Below are 19,466 nucleotides of genomic sequence, written 5' to 3'. Positions count from 1 at the left end.
CGTAGCTGCTAACAAAGTTAGCTTGTTAGCCTAGAGTGTCTTCTAGTACAACCAAACGCCTCTATCCTGATTGACAGGTCGTCATGGCAGCGACTTGTCAATCACACGGAAGCCACGCCCTAAATCATAGCCTGCTTTATCGTATATTGTCCTCTAAATGGAACCGTAATTTACAAAATGAACATCAAGCTGTGTTGAAGAAGACTTGAAACTTGCGATTGAGACCATAAACTCATCAAGAAAATGTTTACTGAGGAAATAAATCAAGTGAGAAGTCGGGTCATTTTCTCATAGACTTCTACACAGTCTGACTTCTTTTTGCAACCAGTGGAGTCGCCCCCTGCTGGCCATTAGAAAGAATGCAGGTTTAAGGCACGCATTGGCTTCACTTTTCAGACATGGATGTTGGTGCTTGGTGCCACCCTAAAATGGCGGCAAACCTCGGGAGAAGTGCTGTCTGAAGCATGAACTCTTCAGTTACTGATGGTCTGTCAATGGCAAACTTTAAGTAGGGGGATAAAATTACTGAGCAGCTAGTTTATTGTTCACACACGCAGTATGAAACAAACAGGGCTGCTCAGCATATTCCAGGAAGAGTCCAGCGTGACCAGGGTCCCTGCAGGATCTGGACCTCCACAAAGTCATCTGAAGGTCATTAAAGTTTGATGATGCAAAGCCTGAGACAACAAACAGACGTGAAGCTTTAAAAGCTTCTCAGCAGATTTAATCAGAGTCAAAAGAGCTGAAATCTCCGAGGACAGACTGACAGCAGCAACACACACACACACACACACACAGCTGATGCTTCTGGTGTTTCTTTCAGATCATTTTAAAACTCCTGGTCCCGCCCCCTGCAGAGGTGGGTGGAGCTTGTGGTGTCTGTAAAACCAACTCTTTGCCATATTAAAGGATAATATTCACATTGCAATATGCACACTGAAACATCATTCCTCCTGTTCATACTGGCCATAAAGCAGTGGTGGAAGAAGTACTTTTACTTAAAACGTAAAAATACTCTGTTACACGTGAAAGTCATTGAAAGTATTACCAGCAAAATGTATTTAAAGTATCATAAGTAAAAGCACTCATTATGCAGAATGGCCCATTTCAGAATAATGCATATTACTGGATATATACAAATAGTGAGGCATTTTATGTAAGCATAAAGCAGCAGCAGCTGATGTCAACTGATGACTGGGTTGTTAACAGTAATCTATAATAATTAATAACAATTAATTAAAATAATTTATCAGTTGATTATATTTTGTATTAATAATCTTAATCTGCAAAGTAACTAAAGTTATCAACTAAAGGTAGTGGAGTAAAAGTATAAAGTAGCATAACATAGAAATACTCAAGTACCACCACCTTAAAATTGTACTTAATGAGTAAATACAGTGCATCCGGAAAGTATTCACAGCGCTTCACTTTTTCCACATTTTGTTATGTTGCAGCCTTATACCAAAATGGATTAAATTCATTTTTTTCCTCAAAATTCTACACACAACACCCCATAATGACAACGTGAAAAAAGTTTGAGATTTTTGCAAATTTATTAAAAATAAAAAACCTGAGAAATCACATGTACATAAGTATTCACAGCCTTTGCTCAATACTTTGTTGATGCACCTTTGGCAGCAATTACAGCCTCAAGTCTTTTTGAATATGATGCCACAAGCTTGGCACACCTATCTTTGGGCAGTTTCACCCATTCCTCTTTGCAGCACCTCTCAAGCTCCATCAGGTTGGATGGGAAGCGTCGGTGCACAGCCATTTTCAGATCTCTCCAGAGATGTTCAATCGGATTCAAGTCTGGGCTCTGGCTGGGCCACTCAAGGACATTCACAGAGTTGTCCTGAAGCCACTCCTTTGATATCTTGGCTGTGTGCTTAGGGTCGTTGTCCTGCTGAAAGATAAACCGTCGCCCCAGTCTGAGGTCAAGAGCGCTCTGGAGCAGGTTTTCATCCAGGATGTCTCTGTACTTTGCTGCATTCATCTTTCCCTCTATCCTGACTAGTCTCCCAGTTCCTGCCGCTGAAAAACATCCCCACAGCATGATGCTGCCACCACCATGCTTCACTGTAGGGATGGTATTGGCCTGGTGATGAGCGGTGCCTGGTTTCCTCCAAACGTGACGCCTGGCATTCACACCAAAGAGTTCAATCTTTGTCTCATCAGACCAGAGAATTTTGTTTCTCATGGTCTGAGAGTCCTTCAGGTGCCTTTTGGCAAACTCCAGGCGGGCTGCTGTGTGCCTTTTACTAAGGAGTGGCTTCCGTCTGGCCACTCTACCATACAGGCCTGATTGGTGGATTGCTGCAGAGATGGTTGTCCTTCTGGAAGGTTCTCCTCTCTCCACAGAGGAACTCTGGAGCTCTGACAGAGTGACCATCGGGTTCTTGGTCACCTCCCTGACTAAGGCCCTTCTCCCCCGATTACTCAGTTTAGATGGCCGGCCAGCTCTAGGAAGAGTCCTGGTGGTTCCGAACTTCTTCCACTTACGGATGATGGAGGCCACTGTGCTCATTGGGACCTTCAAAGCAGCAGAAATTTTTCTGTAACCTTCCCCAGATTTGTGCCTCGAGACAATCCTGTCTCGGAGGTCTACAGACAATTCCTTTGACTTCATGCTTGGTTTGTGCTCTGACATGCACTGTCAACTGTGGGACCTTATATAGACAGGTGTGTGCCTTTCCAAATCATGTCCAATCAACTGAATTTACCACAGGTGGACTCCAATTAAGCTGCAGAAACATCTCAAGGATGATCAGTGGAAACAGGATGCACCTGAGCTCAATTTTGAGCTTCATGGCAAAGGCTGTGAATACTTATGTACATGTGATTTCTTAGTTTTTTATTTTTAATAAATTTGCAACAATTTCAAAAAAACTTTTTTCACATTGTCATTATGGGGTGTTGTGTGTAGAATTTTGAGGAAAAAAATTAATTTAATCCATTTTGGAATAAGGGTGTAACATAACAAAATGTGGAAAAAGTGAAGCGCTGTGAATACTTTCCGGATGCACTGTATACTTCATGAGGGACAACATCCAGTCCTCGTTATGTATTCCAAAGTTTATCTGAAGTTAATGAGATAGTCAGTCAGTAGTTTGAGTTACAAAAACAGAGAATTTTGTTCTATAAAGACGCTCACTTGATTTGTCCAACACCATGTCCACACAGCATGTTAGCAGAGCAGCAGCCTCCGTCCTCCATCAGTGTCATTCAGGTACAGTATTGAGAAGGTCACCTGTGATTTGGCAGCGCTCAGAATACAAATGAATGGATTTTTTTATGTAATTAGAACTGTGGATTTTGTCCCCCATCACTTACGCTGAAATCTCTTTAGGGCCAGTATGAACAGGTGGAATCATTTACAGCAAGCAAAACCTGTTTCAATGTTCATACGAGGACCTGTATTGTTTTAACATCCTTTAAAGGAGACGTTAGAAGAGGTCACAGCGCCCTTCTGTTAAAGTTTCCTATGTTTACAGTTCAGATGATGTGGTTGTTAATGTAGGAAATGTCTGGTCCTGTGGGGGTCCCCTTCACTGTCAGTGAGCAGCAGCAGACACCTGAGCGCCACTGGGACGGAGATGCAGCAGAATCAAATGTCATCATGTCTGAGGTGATTCATCAGGAGTCGCTCTGACGGATCACCTGACTCCTCCCGACTGTCGGAAACATTCAAAAACGAAACTTTCGCTTCAGCTGCTAAACACAATAAAACTGATCATAAAAGCTAAATGTGAAACAGAAAACACAAATCTGCCTGGAGTCCTGCAGGAGGGACGATGCTGAGTTTTACCTCCGAGATTCCAGTTGGATAAAAATAAATCGGAAATTTGTATTTCATTAATAAATTAACTTATTAAATAAACATCTGAGGAGATGAATGAAGACAGAAGGACAGAAGTCTCTTCTGAATCCTGCTGATGGAAGAAAAGACGTCATGAGCGCAGAAGAAAATAAAGTCTGATAGTCCAGTTTGTATTGATTATAGATCAGAGAAGAAGCTGATTTATGATCTTAAAATATGTGTTGATACCTCAAAGAAAACCTTCCATCATCATCAGGCAAAACTCAGAATGAACATTTAAATTACATTTGATGAACCTGAGTTACACTAAATGGCCAAAAGTATGTGGACAGCTAAACTTTCCAGGCAAAAATGTCAAGCAATTTAAACATGAAAAGTAAAATAAACAAAAAAAAACATTTAATTCAATAAAAAGGTAAAATGTGTAATGAAAATTCTAATAAATAATTCCCAGTGTACCATAATAATTACATTCACGACACTGAAGATAAAAGGTGCAACCTGAATGTGAAAAGTAAACTGCAACCTGGCGGCCCGGCATCACCAGACCTTATCAACGGGCGCAGACCAAAATGCCTCTGGACGCTACAACCAATCAGAGCAACGAAACAAGTGACGTAGCGGTTGGCTGCTAAGCTAGGTAGCTAGTTCCAGCATCCACTTCATATGACTTCTATTTCAACATAATACACAGACGTTTGACATGACAATTTGAAAATGTTCTGTTCTGAATTTGATTCACTTCTGAAATCCAAGTCAAACATCAAATGGGAGGGACGTCACATCTGCACCAATCACAGGATGCCATTCAACTCCTCTGGTTTCTGGCAGGGTTGTCATACATCATGCATTATGAGCACACACATGAAAAATAACATTCGAGTTTAATTTAATGATTTAGTAGTGGCAGCTCTGGACTTACACACTCGACTGCGGCAAGATTTTAGTTTCTGTCTTTCTGAGCTTCAAAGTCCTGAAAGATTATAATTTTTTAATTGTGAACACAGAAGACAACATCTTGTACAAAGCATCTTCCAGGACTTCTGGGATCTCCGTAGAAAACAGACTTAAACTGAAACTTTCATATATTGTGAAAATAAAAACTGGGTCACAAACGTTGTTTCAGCTGTAAGAAAAACCTTTATAATCTGAGTATTTTTGGGTTCAGACAACAATTGTTCATGACTCAATGATAACAATAAGGCCACAATACCTTTAACATCAGATAATTCATCTGTAAGTATTGGCCATGGTGGGTGGGGTTAATTTAATCATTTTTTATTTTATTGATATGCTTTCCTTTATTCAACCAGGACAGTCTCTGGGGATTTAAATCTGTTCATCAAAGAGTTAAAATGGCAGCGAAATAATGTTTCATAAAACAACAGAGGAAACAGTCACTGAGGGAAGAAATATCGTAACCGATAAAATAATTAACTAAATTAATTGAGAGAAATAATTGACAGATTAATTGATAATGAAAATAATAGTTAGCTGCAGTCCGAAACCTTTATACCATCTTTTTATTTTATCTTATTTCAGCTTCAGTGTAGAGATGACGAAGTGTGCTGAGCCGCAGTTCCTCTCATGTCCACTAGATGCTGCTGTGATCAAACTCGGACTGTATTGAAGTGAATGGGGAAAACACCTTCTCTCTACAAATATAAAGCCAGTGCAGTTTTTACACAAAGTCCAGCTCTCAGGAGATCAGAGACCTTCTTTTCATGTCAGTCTGAGGGGAAACTTTTACAGTAAAAAGCTCCAGAGAGGAGATTTTAAGTCTTCAGAGCAGATGTGTCCAGAATAATCTCAGCCCATGCTTTCATACAGAATGAGGGCGGAGCCTGCTGCACCTTCATTTCACTTTGTCCATGTCGATGGCTGTGATTGGCTCCTCCTCCTGAACGACCACGCCCCCTGCTGACTGACAGCAGGTGTGCTGATGATCCTTCCAGTCCTGCCGTGAAAAAAACAAACTGATCTTTCAGTTTACAGATTGTTTATATTCATACGTTTCTTTTTACTGTCATCCTGATAAAGTATTGATAACAGCTGATTATCGGAGCTGTAATCAAGCATCTTAAGAGTAAGAAATCTGGCCAAAAACTCTCAGAGTGACGCATCTTTGGTCCAACTCCTATCTCGGCTAATACTTAGGAGAGCTCCACAGGTGTTCTGACCTGTTCCAGGAGATGGTGTTCAGGCAGAGGGATGTTTTGGGAACGCTTCATGGCGATGCGCTTAGTAAAAGAAACTGTTTTGACAAAGACTTATATAAGAAAGTTATTTTTGTGCCTCATAATGAGCACGACGAGGCTCTGCATGTGTAATACTGCACAATATATGTAAGATGCACTAAATAAAGGCATTGTAAAGCTTTAATACTCAGAAACACACACACACACACACACACACATATATATACAAAGACCTGGGTCCAAACTGCTGCTAATAGCTAATAAATAAAGCTAATTTATTGTAATTTGTCCCCGTGAAAGAAACGTAAAAATGTGTTTTTAATTTACATACTTTAACTACATCTCACATCGTTTTTCACGTGAGTTCAAATCAGTTCCTGTCAGATTGTGTTAAAAATGTTACTGGTCAGTCTAGAATCACGGCTCATGTTATCTGTCGTATGACGTTTGTCTCTCAGTCTTATAGCTTCCTTTCTTGGCCAGGAAACTCTTGAATTAGAGATAATGATGATTAAGATGAATGAGGCTTTGTTAGTGAAAAGAAAAGAGGTTAAATCGCTCAGGTGAGTCTTACCTTCCTCTGACAGAAGGTGGAGCAGTAGTTGACTTTGTGACAGCCTGTACACTCACTCATCGCCACCCGACCACAGTTCACACACATCTGCTGCAGAGCGAAGACACGAGGACACTATTTTTAAAATGTGTCAGAATATTGTTGTAGTTTCTGCAGGCTGCCATCAGAGTAAATATTACTGACTACAACTTTACATCCTATTTTAGCTTGAACACGCCTCCTCTACATTCTCTAAAAACTATTCAAACCCAACGTCGTGTCTCACTCCTTACTGAAAAAAAAAAGTATGTTATAGTTAGTGGTGGCCGAGCTGGCTTGTCATTGGTCCAATCCCCTCATGATGTCACAGTGATGTCATCAGTGTTATCTCAGCTTGGGTTTGGAGACTACAAATCTATCCTGCCCTACAAACTGGAGGTGTGGAGTTTAAAAGGTGTGGCTGTTTACCAGACAGGGAGGATGTAAACGAGAGACTATCCAGTTGCATTATGGGAAATGTAGGAGCCAGTGATTTTGTAGCTTAACCCATACATGCTAGGGACTAAAAGTCAGGATATCTCAGGTTGGAGTTCTGCTTTAAGGAATGTTCAAGAATTTCTTCAGAAGTGTGTGTGTGTGTGTGTGTGTGTGTGTGTGTGTGTGTGTGTGTCATACATTTATGATGATCTCGGTGATGTGAGAGCTCCTCTTGGCCTCTGAGTCATCTGGCTGCTGATACGAGATCTGGTTCTGAAACGACTGACTGAGACCACACTGAACACACACACACAGCAACTCAGTAATACAGTCATCATCATTTCTATTTCTAATTATTATGTGTAATACTTTAATACTTTAATTGCTGGTTAATGCTACTGGTGCGTGGTGTGTGTGTGTGTGTGTGTGTGTTCTCACCTCTTTCCTGCCTCCCTGACCTTTGACCCCTGCAGTGTCCCCTGCAGAGTTTTTGGCCTGGTCGATCAAAGCCTTCAGCTGCTGGACGTTGCTCAGCAGCGTGTTGGCCATCTCCTCCAGGTAAAGCCAGGTGTTCTTCTGCCCCTCGCCGACCGCCGGCCCCGCCCCCCCTAGAGGCCCCACCTCCAGCCCGCTCACCAGTCCCACCGCCGAAGACGTTGCCATCGTCATCTTGGCCTGAACCGGCTGAGGAGACACGGCCAGCGCCGGCAACGCCGTCAGCACTGAGAGAGGAAAGAAGGGAGACATTTTTTTTAAGTATTCTTTTGGTCGTTTTATGCCTTTAACTGAAGGAGGTCATGAGAAATGAGGGGAGGACAAATTCAGATTCAAACTAAGGACGCTGCTATTACGCGGTCTTCAACTCTAAGGCCACCAGAGAGAGGGTCTGAACCTGTGTGTGAACCTACCAACACCATAACACACGAGTACACAAGAAACTACTGCTGTCTGAAGAAAGACACGATGATAAACATTATTAGGGATGCATCTAATGATTATTTTCATTATCAATGAAACGTCAGTGAATTTTCTATCAATAATTTTGTCTATAAAATGTCAGAAAACCGTAAAAAATGTCCATCCCAGTTTCCCAGAGTCAAAGATGACAACAGTCGAACACCCAAAAATATTTACGATCTGATCCACCCAAGACACGTGCTGTGGCTCAGTGTAAATGTGGAGGACGATACCAACTCATGAGCATTTGCTTAAACACTAGAAAACCTGGTCCAGGTGTTGAGTGTGTGCAGCAGCAGTTCACTGTCAGACCCACAGGAGGCACCACCACAGACATCACAGCTCTCCTGCGATTGGACGCCTGCTGTGAGTTTACATCAGTCCTCCAGATATTCAATGCAGAAGCAAATTACGTGGAATCAAACACAGCAGGTGGTCTGAACAGATCCAGGACACTGTGTCTGTGCGTCCTCCATACATTCACTCCTGACCTACATACACGATATATATTCCTGCAGTGGTGGAGTCACCGACAGCTGGGAGCTCCGCTGAGATCACATGAGTCCAGAAATAACTGCACATCCATCTCAGACTCAGATTTAACATGTCCTGGGGAAACAGTGTGTGTGTTCTCACAGGTAGATGGAGGGACGTAGTTCTCATCAGTGCTCAGAGAATATTCAGCAACACTTTTACTGCACTTTACTACTAATCTGCTGGAAAATGTTCCCAGTAAGCAATTTTTTCCTGGGAATAATTATGTCAGGGGCATCATTTCCACTGGGGGTGGGGGGAAAAAATCTCTTTCTCATTCTCTCCCATTGTTCTCTTACTGTCCTGCCACTGTAATGTAGATGAGATAAGAGAGGAGCTGTTGATACGTTCATGTGAGTGGCCTTCAATTATCACCATACGCTTAACGAGGAGAGGCAACTTATTTGACCCTGAGGTTTGCCTCTCAGGCTGCCCCACCTTACTGCTGGAGTTTGTTGATCGTTTTGCGTCCGTCTGGATGTTTAATGTGTCCTCCTCCTTAATGATCTTTGCGGGGGGGTTTTCCCCACAATCCCCTGCATCACCGCTGACCTGCAGCCTATCCATCATCATCATCATCAACTGCCAGGAAGGGCTGAAAAGTACAAGTACCCTTTACAGGGCTGAAAAGGTGAATAGTACTACCCAGGGCTGAACAGCGTACTTCAAAAGAGTACTTAACCTTTTTTAATTTAAAATAATAAAAATGATCAGGAAGTATCAGGTCTCTATCAGGGAAACTAAACATGATTTAAGTAGGCTTAGAGCATCCATAATACAGAGATTTATTTACATATTTATTTTGTTATACAACCATTATTAGTTCTACTTCTGAGAGCAGCCTTGGTTGGTGGAGGGCTTTTAAGAAAGAACCTCAGATGTTTAACTAAAAGTTCCCACTGTGGTTGTGAAATGCAGGTAATCTTAACAGTTGCATATGAGGTTCTCTTTATATTGAGTCTCCAGGTCGTATTCTTAAGAATGTATGCAGCTGTTTTTCTCCTGGAAATCAATGTTGCTTATTCATTAACTCCATCACCCTCTGCAACGTGTTTTGGTCCTGAATTAAATCGTCTCGTCTGCTGGTTTTGGTTCTTTATATTGTGGCCGTTCTGCAGCAGCAGAGACTTTACTGCCCTCTACTGTCCCTGCTGAAAATTAAAAGAAATGAAGGAGGAGGAGGAGCAGATCCAACAGCTTCATCATTCATGTATTTTAACACTTATTTTTAAAATACACAAGATCAGTTTTAGACCCTCACATGGATTTTTGACACATTTATCACTGAATTCAGTTTGAATCTGTGCATTTGAATTGATGTATCTGAATCTTTCAATTATTTCTGACGCACGTTTTCTTCTGAAACCACACACACACACACACACACACACACACACACACACAGGCTCAGAGTGCTTCATTAACCTCAGGGTGAAGGACAGAGAGACAGTACTGACAGCTGGATCACTGCTGTGTGTGTGTGTGTGTGTGTGTGTGTGTGTGTGTGTGTGTGTGTGTGTGTGTGTGTGTGTATGTGTGTGTGTTTCCCAGCAGTCAGATGAAGACATCAGCTCCCTTTCAGCCAATCAGAACAGCCCCAGTGATAATTAAAAGGTCCAATCAGTAACCGTTTCTAACATTTAAATTACAGATATTGTTTATTTCTGAGTTCTGGATGAAACATCACCAGTCTGTGTGTTTGTCAGCTAATCACAACAAAAAACATCCGCCTCAGAAAACATTAATAACCCAGCTGTAGCTGCTCAGTGTCCCTGCACTAACACAAGGAGTGAGGAGATGTGGGAGATCTCTGATTGGTCCTTTGCAGAGGAGGTTGGGATTGGACAGCGCTCGCACCCACCGAGCTGGCCTCTCCTGAGAGCTCATTACAGCAGCACAACAGCCAATCAGAAAGCAGCTGCAGTGCTTACCTGATGCCTGATAGGATGATGGATGGGCTGCAGGTCAGCGGCGGTGCAGGGGATTGTGGGGAAAAACCCCTCCACAGATCATTAAGGAGGAGACGCTGCACTACTACTGCTACTACTTCATTCAAGGTTTATTAGAGTAAAACATAGTGTTTTATTTATATTTATTTCATTTTGTTGTATTGGTGGTGCCGACAGTTTACTGTCTAATTTGCTGTTATATTAACCATTTCAGCTATTTTAATCATTGATCAACAATAAACTCAGCTGTCAGTCTCTTCAATGTGTGGAATTGATATATTAAAATAATCTATTTGGGTTTTGGACTGTTGGTCAAATAAAACAAGACTTTTTCTTTGGCTGATAACCTCAAAATCTTTCTGAACCTGAGCCAAAGTACTTAGACTGTAACTAAACCTGACCCTAACCCGGAGATACTCACAGTGTTTGTCTAACTCAGACTGCTGAAACCTCATATCAGCCTTAGCTTAACTTCTCAATCCATTTTTGCAGAGAAGATGGACTGTGTGTTTTGTTCCCCATCTATTACATTTAAAGTCCTTTAACACAGGAACACTTTGAGGCCAGTATGGACACGAGGAAGGAACTACTTCAACTGTACACGTGGGCATGTCAGTATTATTTTAAGATCCAACCATGGACCCTTGTTGTATGCTATACCCTACATCTTATAATTACAGGATCTCAGGATCTCAACATTTCTAGAAACGTTTCCTCGTGATTTGTTCTGTCTGAGATTTTTTGGTCATAATTCTGAGATTTTTTTTCTTTGGTGAATGCAATGTGCTTCTGTAAAAAACAGGCGTTGATGAACCTGATCGGCTTCATATTCAGTCCTGGACACATCTCCGTGTCTGAGCCTCAGATACAGCTGACAATATGTGCAACATGACGATGGACGGGATGATGACAGTGATGGACGGTACCTGCTGTGCTGGCGAACACCTCGCTCTGCGCTGACCCTTCTGAGATGATGGCAGCGGCGGCGGCAGCGTCGCCCACTGGAGTGCGGTCAAAGGTCAAAGTGCCGGAGGTAGTGAACTGTCCTGACGGGGACACTGTGACTGTTGGTGGAGGACAGAGACATGTCAGCCATGTTTGGACAGTCAGACACTTTTGAACTTAAAGTTTAAGTTTTTTACCTTTATATTTTTACATGCTTGTTGTCTGTCAGATTATATGTTATATGTTAAAAAAAATGTAGCACCATCAGACCACAGCAAATTCCTTGTAATGTAGGTTACTTGGCAATAAACAGTTTCTGATTCTGATTCTGATTCTGAAATGTTCACACCACAGATCTGATGGAAACTCCAGGACTTTCAATAACTTTCATTGACTGTTCTTAATGTCTTATTCAGAGGACCACCAACTACTGAACGGGCAATATGTTCATCTATATTTCATTAATTTAAATAATTCAATATTGCATTTATTCAGAGGTGCTTTACAGGATAATGTGACTAGAATTTTAGGGGTCAAAGGTCAAGAAATGAAAACTGTCTAATCTGATAAATTAAGGATATTTTTCCTCCTGAAATCTCAAACTTTTTAAAACAAGCTGCTGTGAGTGTGAGACATAAACCTGCTGATCCTGAACCACAAACTAGATTTTCCCTTCTGCTGCGTGACACAGAGGCTCCGCCGTTCCTCCAATCACACATCAGACTGAGGTCACCTGACTTACATGTGGTCCCCGGGGTCAGCGTGATGTTTTTGGTGACAGGAACTTCTTTTTTGGGGGGGCTGACCGGAGGCTCGGTGTCCTTCTTCCGTCTCTTGTACGGGACGAAGAGGCGGACTGGACCAGTCTGAACCGAGCAGAGAGGAGACGGATGAAAACACAACAAACAGCGACGACGCAAAACAACAAGACCTCAAATATAAACCTGTTTGTCATCCAAAAGATTTCTTTCATTGAACAAAAGCTGTTAAATGTTGTTTAAACACCAGCAGCTGTAAAAGAACTTTGTCTAAAACTGGTGGAACGATGATTTGAATCAGGAGCTTTGTCATACTATGCTAAACATAATTAGAAATCTGACCAGACACTTGACTTCTTTAACATGACAGGACTCCTCAGTCAGACTCAAGATGACGTCCTCACTTCTGTATATTTCCAACATGTTCCTGCGCTCGCTAAAAACTCTTCTCATCACTCGCTCCAGAACATTGTTAGCAAACCACAAATTATGAGCCGTTTTCCCCTTTTTTTGTCATTTGGTACCACTGGTCAGCAGATGTCGCTGACTGTTACCATGGAGACATGAGTTAGCGTGGTGGGAAGGCTGGCTCAATTTGTAGGCTTAAAATAAGTCTGTCCTTATGTTTGTGAAACTGTCTAACTTGAATTAGACTAATCTGAAGCTAATTAAAGACTGGCCTAACGCTACAGACCAGTCTAAAATATCTTTGTGAAGCTGGCCCCTGGTGGTCCAGTAGGGTCAGGTCTCTCTTCTGTATTTGAACTGAGAACTGTAAGGAGGTGTAAGGGACAAGCAGCAACCTTGTTTGTTGACAAGTCTTACCTAACTGGCATACTGAGATGTCATTACAATGCAACTTGAGACAATGAGAAGGCTTATTAATACCAGGTAACAAATCCAAATACAGATCACAGGTTAAAACCAGGTGGAGACAATGAGGTCGCATTAAGATTAATTAAGATTAAATTACATTTACCATACTGATGTTTTCTGCTACCAGAGTGTCGGCTTCCTTTGGACACTGAAGAGAGAGAAGCAGAGAATAAGACAAACATAAACTGAGTTCTGATCAGGTTAATTCTATGTTTATGACTAACCATTATAAAATAATTTATTCAATTTATCAATTAACCCTTTAGTTTGTCAGATGTCCACAATGACAGGAAACGTCCATCCTTTGTTTCCAAAGTGATTCTTCAACCTGTTTGTTCGGTCTGACAACGCAAACAGGTTCAGTTCATAACAAAACAGAAAATCATCACAGAAACTGGAACCAGACACAGTGTTGCCAGATTTGACTGACACCAAACAGCCCAACCAGAGCCTCAAACCCGCCCCATCATCATAAAAGAAGAAGAATTTTTCATTGTGGATGTCAGGCGGGGTTTTTTTCTTTCTTCCCAGCACCACAGGATGACGCCAAAAAAAAGGCCATAATGGCCTGCGGCTTCGTCCTGTGCTGCTGGGAAGGAAGAAAATTATATCATTTGGCCTCTTAGAGCTTTCCCGTTATGTTCTGCGACTGAGTGCAAGAAGAAAAATGAAGCATTTGATCATAAGATGCACCTCCAGCGAACCCAAAAACCCCAATTACAATAATGAAAAATTATCTCCACTAAGTCTTTTGAATAACATAAGAACATGAAACAGAAACAGTTTTCACTTGTATGAAGAGATGCAGCTTTTATCAGGATTTTATCACATAACTATGAATTTGTAACCAAACAATAATATGAATAGGAAAAAAAAGTTTCTAATAAACTGAAATTGCATTCGTCAGTCATCATGTGTCACTGTGTGTCGAGTTTACTTAACTCAGACTGCACATCGATGGTCAGTTCATTATAATGTGGCCAATAACTTTTATTTAGAGGAAACAGATGCCACCAAAAGTAACCAGAATTATCAAAATGTTCCCAGTCAAATGAAAAGCAGCCTGATTGGCTGGAGAACACTGAGCAGGCAACGTTTGAATATTTTAAATCGTTTAGACGTTGCCGACACTGTCACTGATAACTAAGTAATTAACTAACTGATGACTTCTTTAATCACAGTCACTAGTACTGCTGACTCACCCCTGTCAAGTCATCACAGCAGGCTGCACAGGTACAGGAAGCAGCGTGGGGGTTCAGGATACGCTCCTACACACACAAACACACACACACATGTAACACAGTGTAGTTACCGCAGTGGTACAGTAGTAGTATAGTGCAGTACAGAAGTATTAGTGCAGTAGTACCTGTATGAGGCACAGCAGAGGTCTGCCAGCGTATCTGATACTCCTCTTCCAGTCTTTGCTGCTCGCTCTTCCCGCCAGACCTTCAAACTCAGTGGGAGTGAACCACTGCTGGTTGTGTCTGATGCAGCGACCTTTACCCCCTGAACACAACACAACACTGTCAGAGTGGGTAAATTACTCAACAACACAGTACAATAGAGTGGTGAAGCCAGTTCTTTCAGTCTGATTCATCTTCTCTTAGACAGTTGGAGCTCTTCTAGTCTTGGATGGACATGAAACTCTCCCGACTGAATCACCAGCACTAACGACAAACAAGTTTGCTAGAAAATACCTGGTTTCTTTGACAAAAAGTGAAAGCTACAAGCCTGCCACCAGGCTGCATTACAGTAAGATACATCCAATCACTGAGCTTTGAATTCTGTTAAGATCAAACTGTCAGGAAAGAACAGATTTTACAATCTGCTGCTTAAATCAGTTCATTTCTGATTCTGGATCAGTTTGGAAAATAAACTCAATCACCACAGCAACAGGTGTCAGCATCCTGAAATAATCTGATAAGATTCACACCACCCACTGGTTTCTTCTCCATCGCAACAGCAGCTGAGGCTCATGGGTATTGTAGTATTTAGAGCTGATTTGTCAGAAACAAAGTTGAAATAATTCAAACTGATGGTCCGAACATGAACGTGTAGCCTGGTTACATTATGTTGAGGAACACTGAGATCATTAAGAAACAAAAAAACTTGGAAGAGAGAAGAAACACGCCTCGTGCTTCACTACTTAATACACACTCACTTTGTTATATTAAAGATGCAGTCAGTGATATTTTACTGATTATTTGCACTAAATCACCAGAATTGATCCGCAGGATCCGCAGGTGTTGCTGATCAGTGTGGCCGCTCAGCTCTGTGTCAACGCTGAACTACAGCTGGTTTAATTTTGGGAACACCGACAGAGAATCAGGAGAAAACTGGATACAGAAAGAACCAGAGGATCTGAACCAGAACGCTCTGAGCCACCTGGATCCTCATCACATTCACATTCGGTTTAATAAACACTAAACTTGCAGCTATAACAGGAGGTCAGAGTCAAATCTAACTGCCACAGAAACTAGTGTTTGTGGAGAGCATGTGCTTATATTGTTGTAGTTCCTCACAGTTGCCACCAGGTGTCAGTACCGAGTCCTGTGCACCTGAGAGCTGTTTCATAAAGATGGCTCAGAAAAGCAGGGCTTCACCTGAACAGGGCTCCAGTTCTGGCATCACTAACAAGGTAGTTAACAAGGATCTCCACCTACAAATATGTGACAGCCAGAAAGTGGGCTTAACAGGACCACTGTTTTTTCTTTCTTATTGGTCTGGAACTGTCATGGAGGAACTTTGTAGAGACATTAACCCTCGTTCAGTCTGAAGTAAAGCTGAGCTTGAGAACTAACCTGACCAGGACGGCCTGGTGGGTTAAGTTTCCAGGGTAACTTAAGTCAGGAAATAAACCTGGTTTACTGGTAATCTTGCTGTATGTTACAGCCCTCAATACAGGCGTGTTGATCACCTGATCCCAGTCGGTTCTTGTAGAGGACTCCACTAGTGTTCCTGCAGCGGACCGGCAGCTCATTGTTGTAGACTGAGGGGTCCCAGTTGTATTTGGAGCAGGAGTCTTTGTCCTGGGGTGGAGTCAGCGGGGTGGGTGGAGTCTGTGGGCCTGAGGGACGTACAAGAGGATGAAACAAACAGACACAGCTCAGTCTGAGAGAGTGATGGGCCTCACTGTCCTTCAAGTTCAGGTTTTTCTACTTATTTTTCAACAACCTGGATCAATATGGACACCTCAGAGACAGCTAGACCTTCTCAGTACTGTAACACACACACACACACACACACACACACACACACACACACACACAAACAAACACACATGTACCTGATGCGATGGCGGCAGCAGACTTGAGGCCAGTAGCCTCCACGATGCTGCCGTCAGTGTGAACCACGATCAAAGTGGCCTTCTGGGTACTCAGACCTTCACCCAGCTGGAGGGTCGTCCTCCCACTCTGTGACACACACACACAGTATACACACACATAATAAATAAATATGGTGCAGTATAGGAGGAGCTGACTGAGTAGAGACTCTGTCAGGACAGAAAGTACAATGAGTGAGGTTCTAGCTGTCCTTTAAGAGGCTGAACACCTTTGGGAGATTAGTTAGACAGCACCACAAGTATTAAGGAGTGAAATTGAAGTGGTTGCTAGTTCTCTAACCAACAGACTACAGATCAGCACCTGTAGCATTAGGGAGTATAAATAGTGCACAAGAATTATTAATTTGAGGGTACAAATAATATTAATTCATGTACACAAATCAACAAAAAAAATGCACCCGATACCTGCTGGGTCTGTACAGACTGATTCTAATGGATTTTAGAAGAGCACTCACTCTCTCACATTTTTGAACATTCGGGTAGTTTCTAATTTTAATGGTGCACATCTGCTTCTAGAAAGCAGATGCTCAATTTCGGTTTTTACTGACATTAATTTGCAATAGTCTAGTTTCCAGAGAGAAAGTGTAACCAAGAGAACGTCCTGTTTCCTAACAGCTGACTGTTCCTTCCGTCTGCAGGTCTGATCGCTCTGTTGGACGATGAGACACTGAGGTTGTTCTGATGATTATTAATGATGAGAAACATCAGTTTAATAAGGTCTGGAATGAAAACAGTGAGGCTGCCCTTTGACCTGATTATCGCTCTTTGTAGCTGATCTGATCAGACAGCACAGACTGTATATACAAAGCGACACTGAGCATGTGCAGTAGCGTGACCATCATTGTGTGTTGATCTACCAGCATGTGTTCAGGGAGACTTCCTGATGTGGCAACCGTTGTGGTAAAAACGTTGTCCTCTGCAGCATGAACATCTGCCACCGTCACAGCAGTCACCTCTGATCAACAACAAGAGATTCAAATATTTTATCACCACATACATCTTCAGACCAGTACTTCTACTGTATTACAGCTACTACAGTACTCCTGTAATGTAAGGATAAAATTAAAATATCGCTGCCAAACTGGAGTGTTATGATAACAGCATGTAGGGCTGATGATTCTGCAGTGCCAGAATATGTTTAAGTTAGGAAAGTCACAAGTTAAACTTTTTATCTGATGTCCCTGACAGTAGACTGCACAGTGATGGAAGTAAGAATGAACAGCTCTCATTTGCAGCTGCATTCTCACTATTTCAGACATTTCAAAAGATATGGATGTTACATTATTATTATCAAAACATGTGTAAGTTATTACTATTTTTCACAGCTGTTTGGCAACCACTCATCCAGCCTGACCACTGGTGACACAGCCTTGTCAGCTGAGGAGGCACTGACACACAACTTAGCCTCACCAAACTACATTCAGTATCTGACATTTTTATCCTAAAGCACGGGGGAAACGCATAACCATAACCTGTAAGTTAATTTCTGAGTCAGCACTTTTCTTAAGTGTTATAAGCCACTCTTCAGTTTAATCAGTTTTTCAGTAAACTATTTTTATCCACCAGTTAACACATTAGTGGGTTAGCAGTGTAAACCACTTCTAAAAGTTGCAATTGTATTAATAAGAGGTATTTGCTTAATGAGATCAGTCATTGCCGAATTTGGAAACACTTGCTAAATTAGTAAATGGGATACGTGCGCTATGATATATATGAGGTCAATGCTATCGATAAGGTACAAATCTTTTAATTACACAATGATTGAATGGAGTTTGGCAACATACGAACTGTGTCTGTGCACCACAAACCCGTAGAAGCTGCAGTGGTTGTTTTACTTATGTAAGAGCTGTGCAGTTTCATGTGAGACTCGTTACTGATCATCTTCTTTAATCGATAAGTCACACCGTCACCAGGTATCTGTGTTATCCCTGTTTAAACGGAGTGATGCTAACTATAACATTATCTTCACATTTTGTGTTTTAGCGCCACCCCGCTCTGCAGCGGCCTGCTATTAGCTAAAGCCCGCCTTGCCTGCGAATGCCGCCTCGGCCTCGTCTGGGTTCGGCAGGGACTCGGCTCCCATGTCGATGTTTCCCGGTTCGGCCATCACGGCCATCGTGGTGACTTCGGCCTCCGACTCGGTATCCGAGCCGTCCACCGGCGGGATGCCGATGCTGATGGGCGGTTCATCCAGCCCGAGTGCCTTCGTGGCCGAGTCCGCTTCGTCCATTCTTCCGCCGAACGACAAGAGCCGAATGTGACCGAGCAGCCGCTGGGCAGAGCGCGGGCCGAACGCAGCCGAACCTGGTACGAACCACAGAAGAACCGCAAACACGGAACCAGTTAACGATAATCGTTATAAAATCAACAATACTTTCTACGAAATTAGCGGAAACATCAATACTTCCAGCGAGCGAATCCGGAGAGAGGACGACAGCTCGACTGTTTATTTTTCATGAAGTCTCCGGAAAGAGAATCATCGGAGACTACCGAAAGAACACGAGTCGATCCGAAGCAATACGCAGCCGCCGGCGCTCGTGCAGGCAGCTGATACAGGTTGCAAATTCATATATTATAAAATATAGTGAGAGCTCTGACATTACAGTAAGGTGAAAAGTGATTCTTGGACAGGGCTGTAATTTCACAACTACAACTTGGACATGGTATACAATTTAAAAGGTGATTCCAGTATGTTTACTCTTTTATTATACTTTTAGGCCAAGTTTAAGATACTGTATTTCCCCATTAGAAGACTATTCCTGGTTTGAAACAGCATTTAGACCTTTATGTTGGGAAATAACATTTACATGAATATAACCGAAAATATAACATTTAAATGGAGACTTTGTTCTGGGGTACATGACCTAGGTATTTCTGAAATCCTGGTTACAGCCCTGTATCTAAGGTACGACAGTATGTGGGTAAAATGGATATTTAACTGTTTCAGTTGTATTGTTGACATCTGCCCTTTCATTGAATTATAATTTATTCTAATTTGGTTATCAAACTAAAAGCTTTATTGTTTTGTCAAAGAGTCATATAATTATGAAAAGATA

General features: G+C 42.0%; 1 protein-coding gene across 1 annotated transcript; it reads right to left on the bottom strand.

Annotated features, from left to right (window-relative positions):
• Positions 1 to 4,760: 4,760 nt before the first annotated feature.
• deaf1 (DEAF1 transcription factor) lies at positions 4,761 to 18,640 on the bottom strand. Its single transcript, XM_070907803.1, has 13 exons — positions 18,442 to 18,640; positions 17,268 to 17,365; positions 16,354 to 16,480; positions 15,985 to 16,134; positions 14,434 to 14,573; positions 14,270 to 14,335; positions 13,171 to 13,215; positions 12,176 to 12,299; positions 11,415 to 11,552; positions 7,487 to 7,770; positions 7,247 to 7,345; positions 6,593 to 6,682; positions 4,761 to 5,777 (listed from the first exon to the last, which is right to left on the bottom strand). Exons 1-13 carry the CDS (start codon positions 18,638 to 18,640, stop codon positions 5,676 to 5,678), a joined length of 1,662 nt encoding a protein of 553 aa, XP_070763904.1. The 3' UTR covers positions 4,761 to 5,675.
• Positions 18,641 to 19,466: the final 826 nt, after the last annotated feature.

The sequence above is a fragment of the Enoplosus armatus genome, chromosome 6 (assembly GCF_043641665.1).
Source record: "Enoplosus armatus isolate fEnoArm2 chromosome 6, fEnoArm2.hap1, whole genome shotgun sequence".
In the NCBI taxonomy this organism is placed as follows: Eukaryota; Metazoa; Chordata; class Actinopteri; order Centrarchiformes; family Enoplosidae; genus Enoplosus; species Enoplosus armatus.
The sequence above is the reverse complement of the archived record's forward strand: the minus strand, read 5'-3'. Positions and strand labels throughout refer to the sequence as shown.

Coding starts and splice junctions, on each gene's coding strand:
- deaf1 (XM_070907803.1), bottom strand. CDS start 18,640: ATGGACGAAGCGGACTCGGCCACGAAGGCACTCGGGCTGGATGAACCG. Junction 16,135..16,353: donor TGCTGCCGCCATCGCATCAG/GTACATGTGTGT, acceptor TACGTCCCTCAG/GCCCACAGACTCCACCCACC. Junction 13,216..14,269: donor GCTGTGATGACTTGACAGGG/GTGAGTCAGCAG, acceptor CTCTCTCTTCAG/TGTCCAAAGGAAGCCGACAC.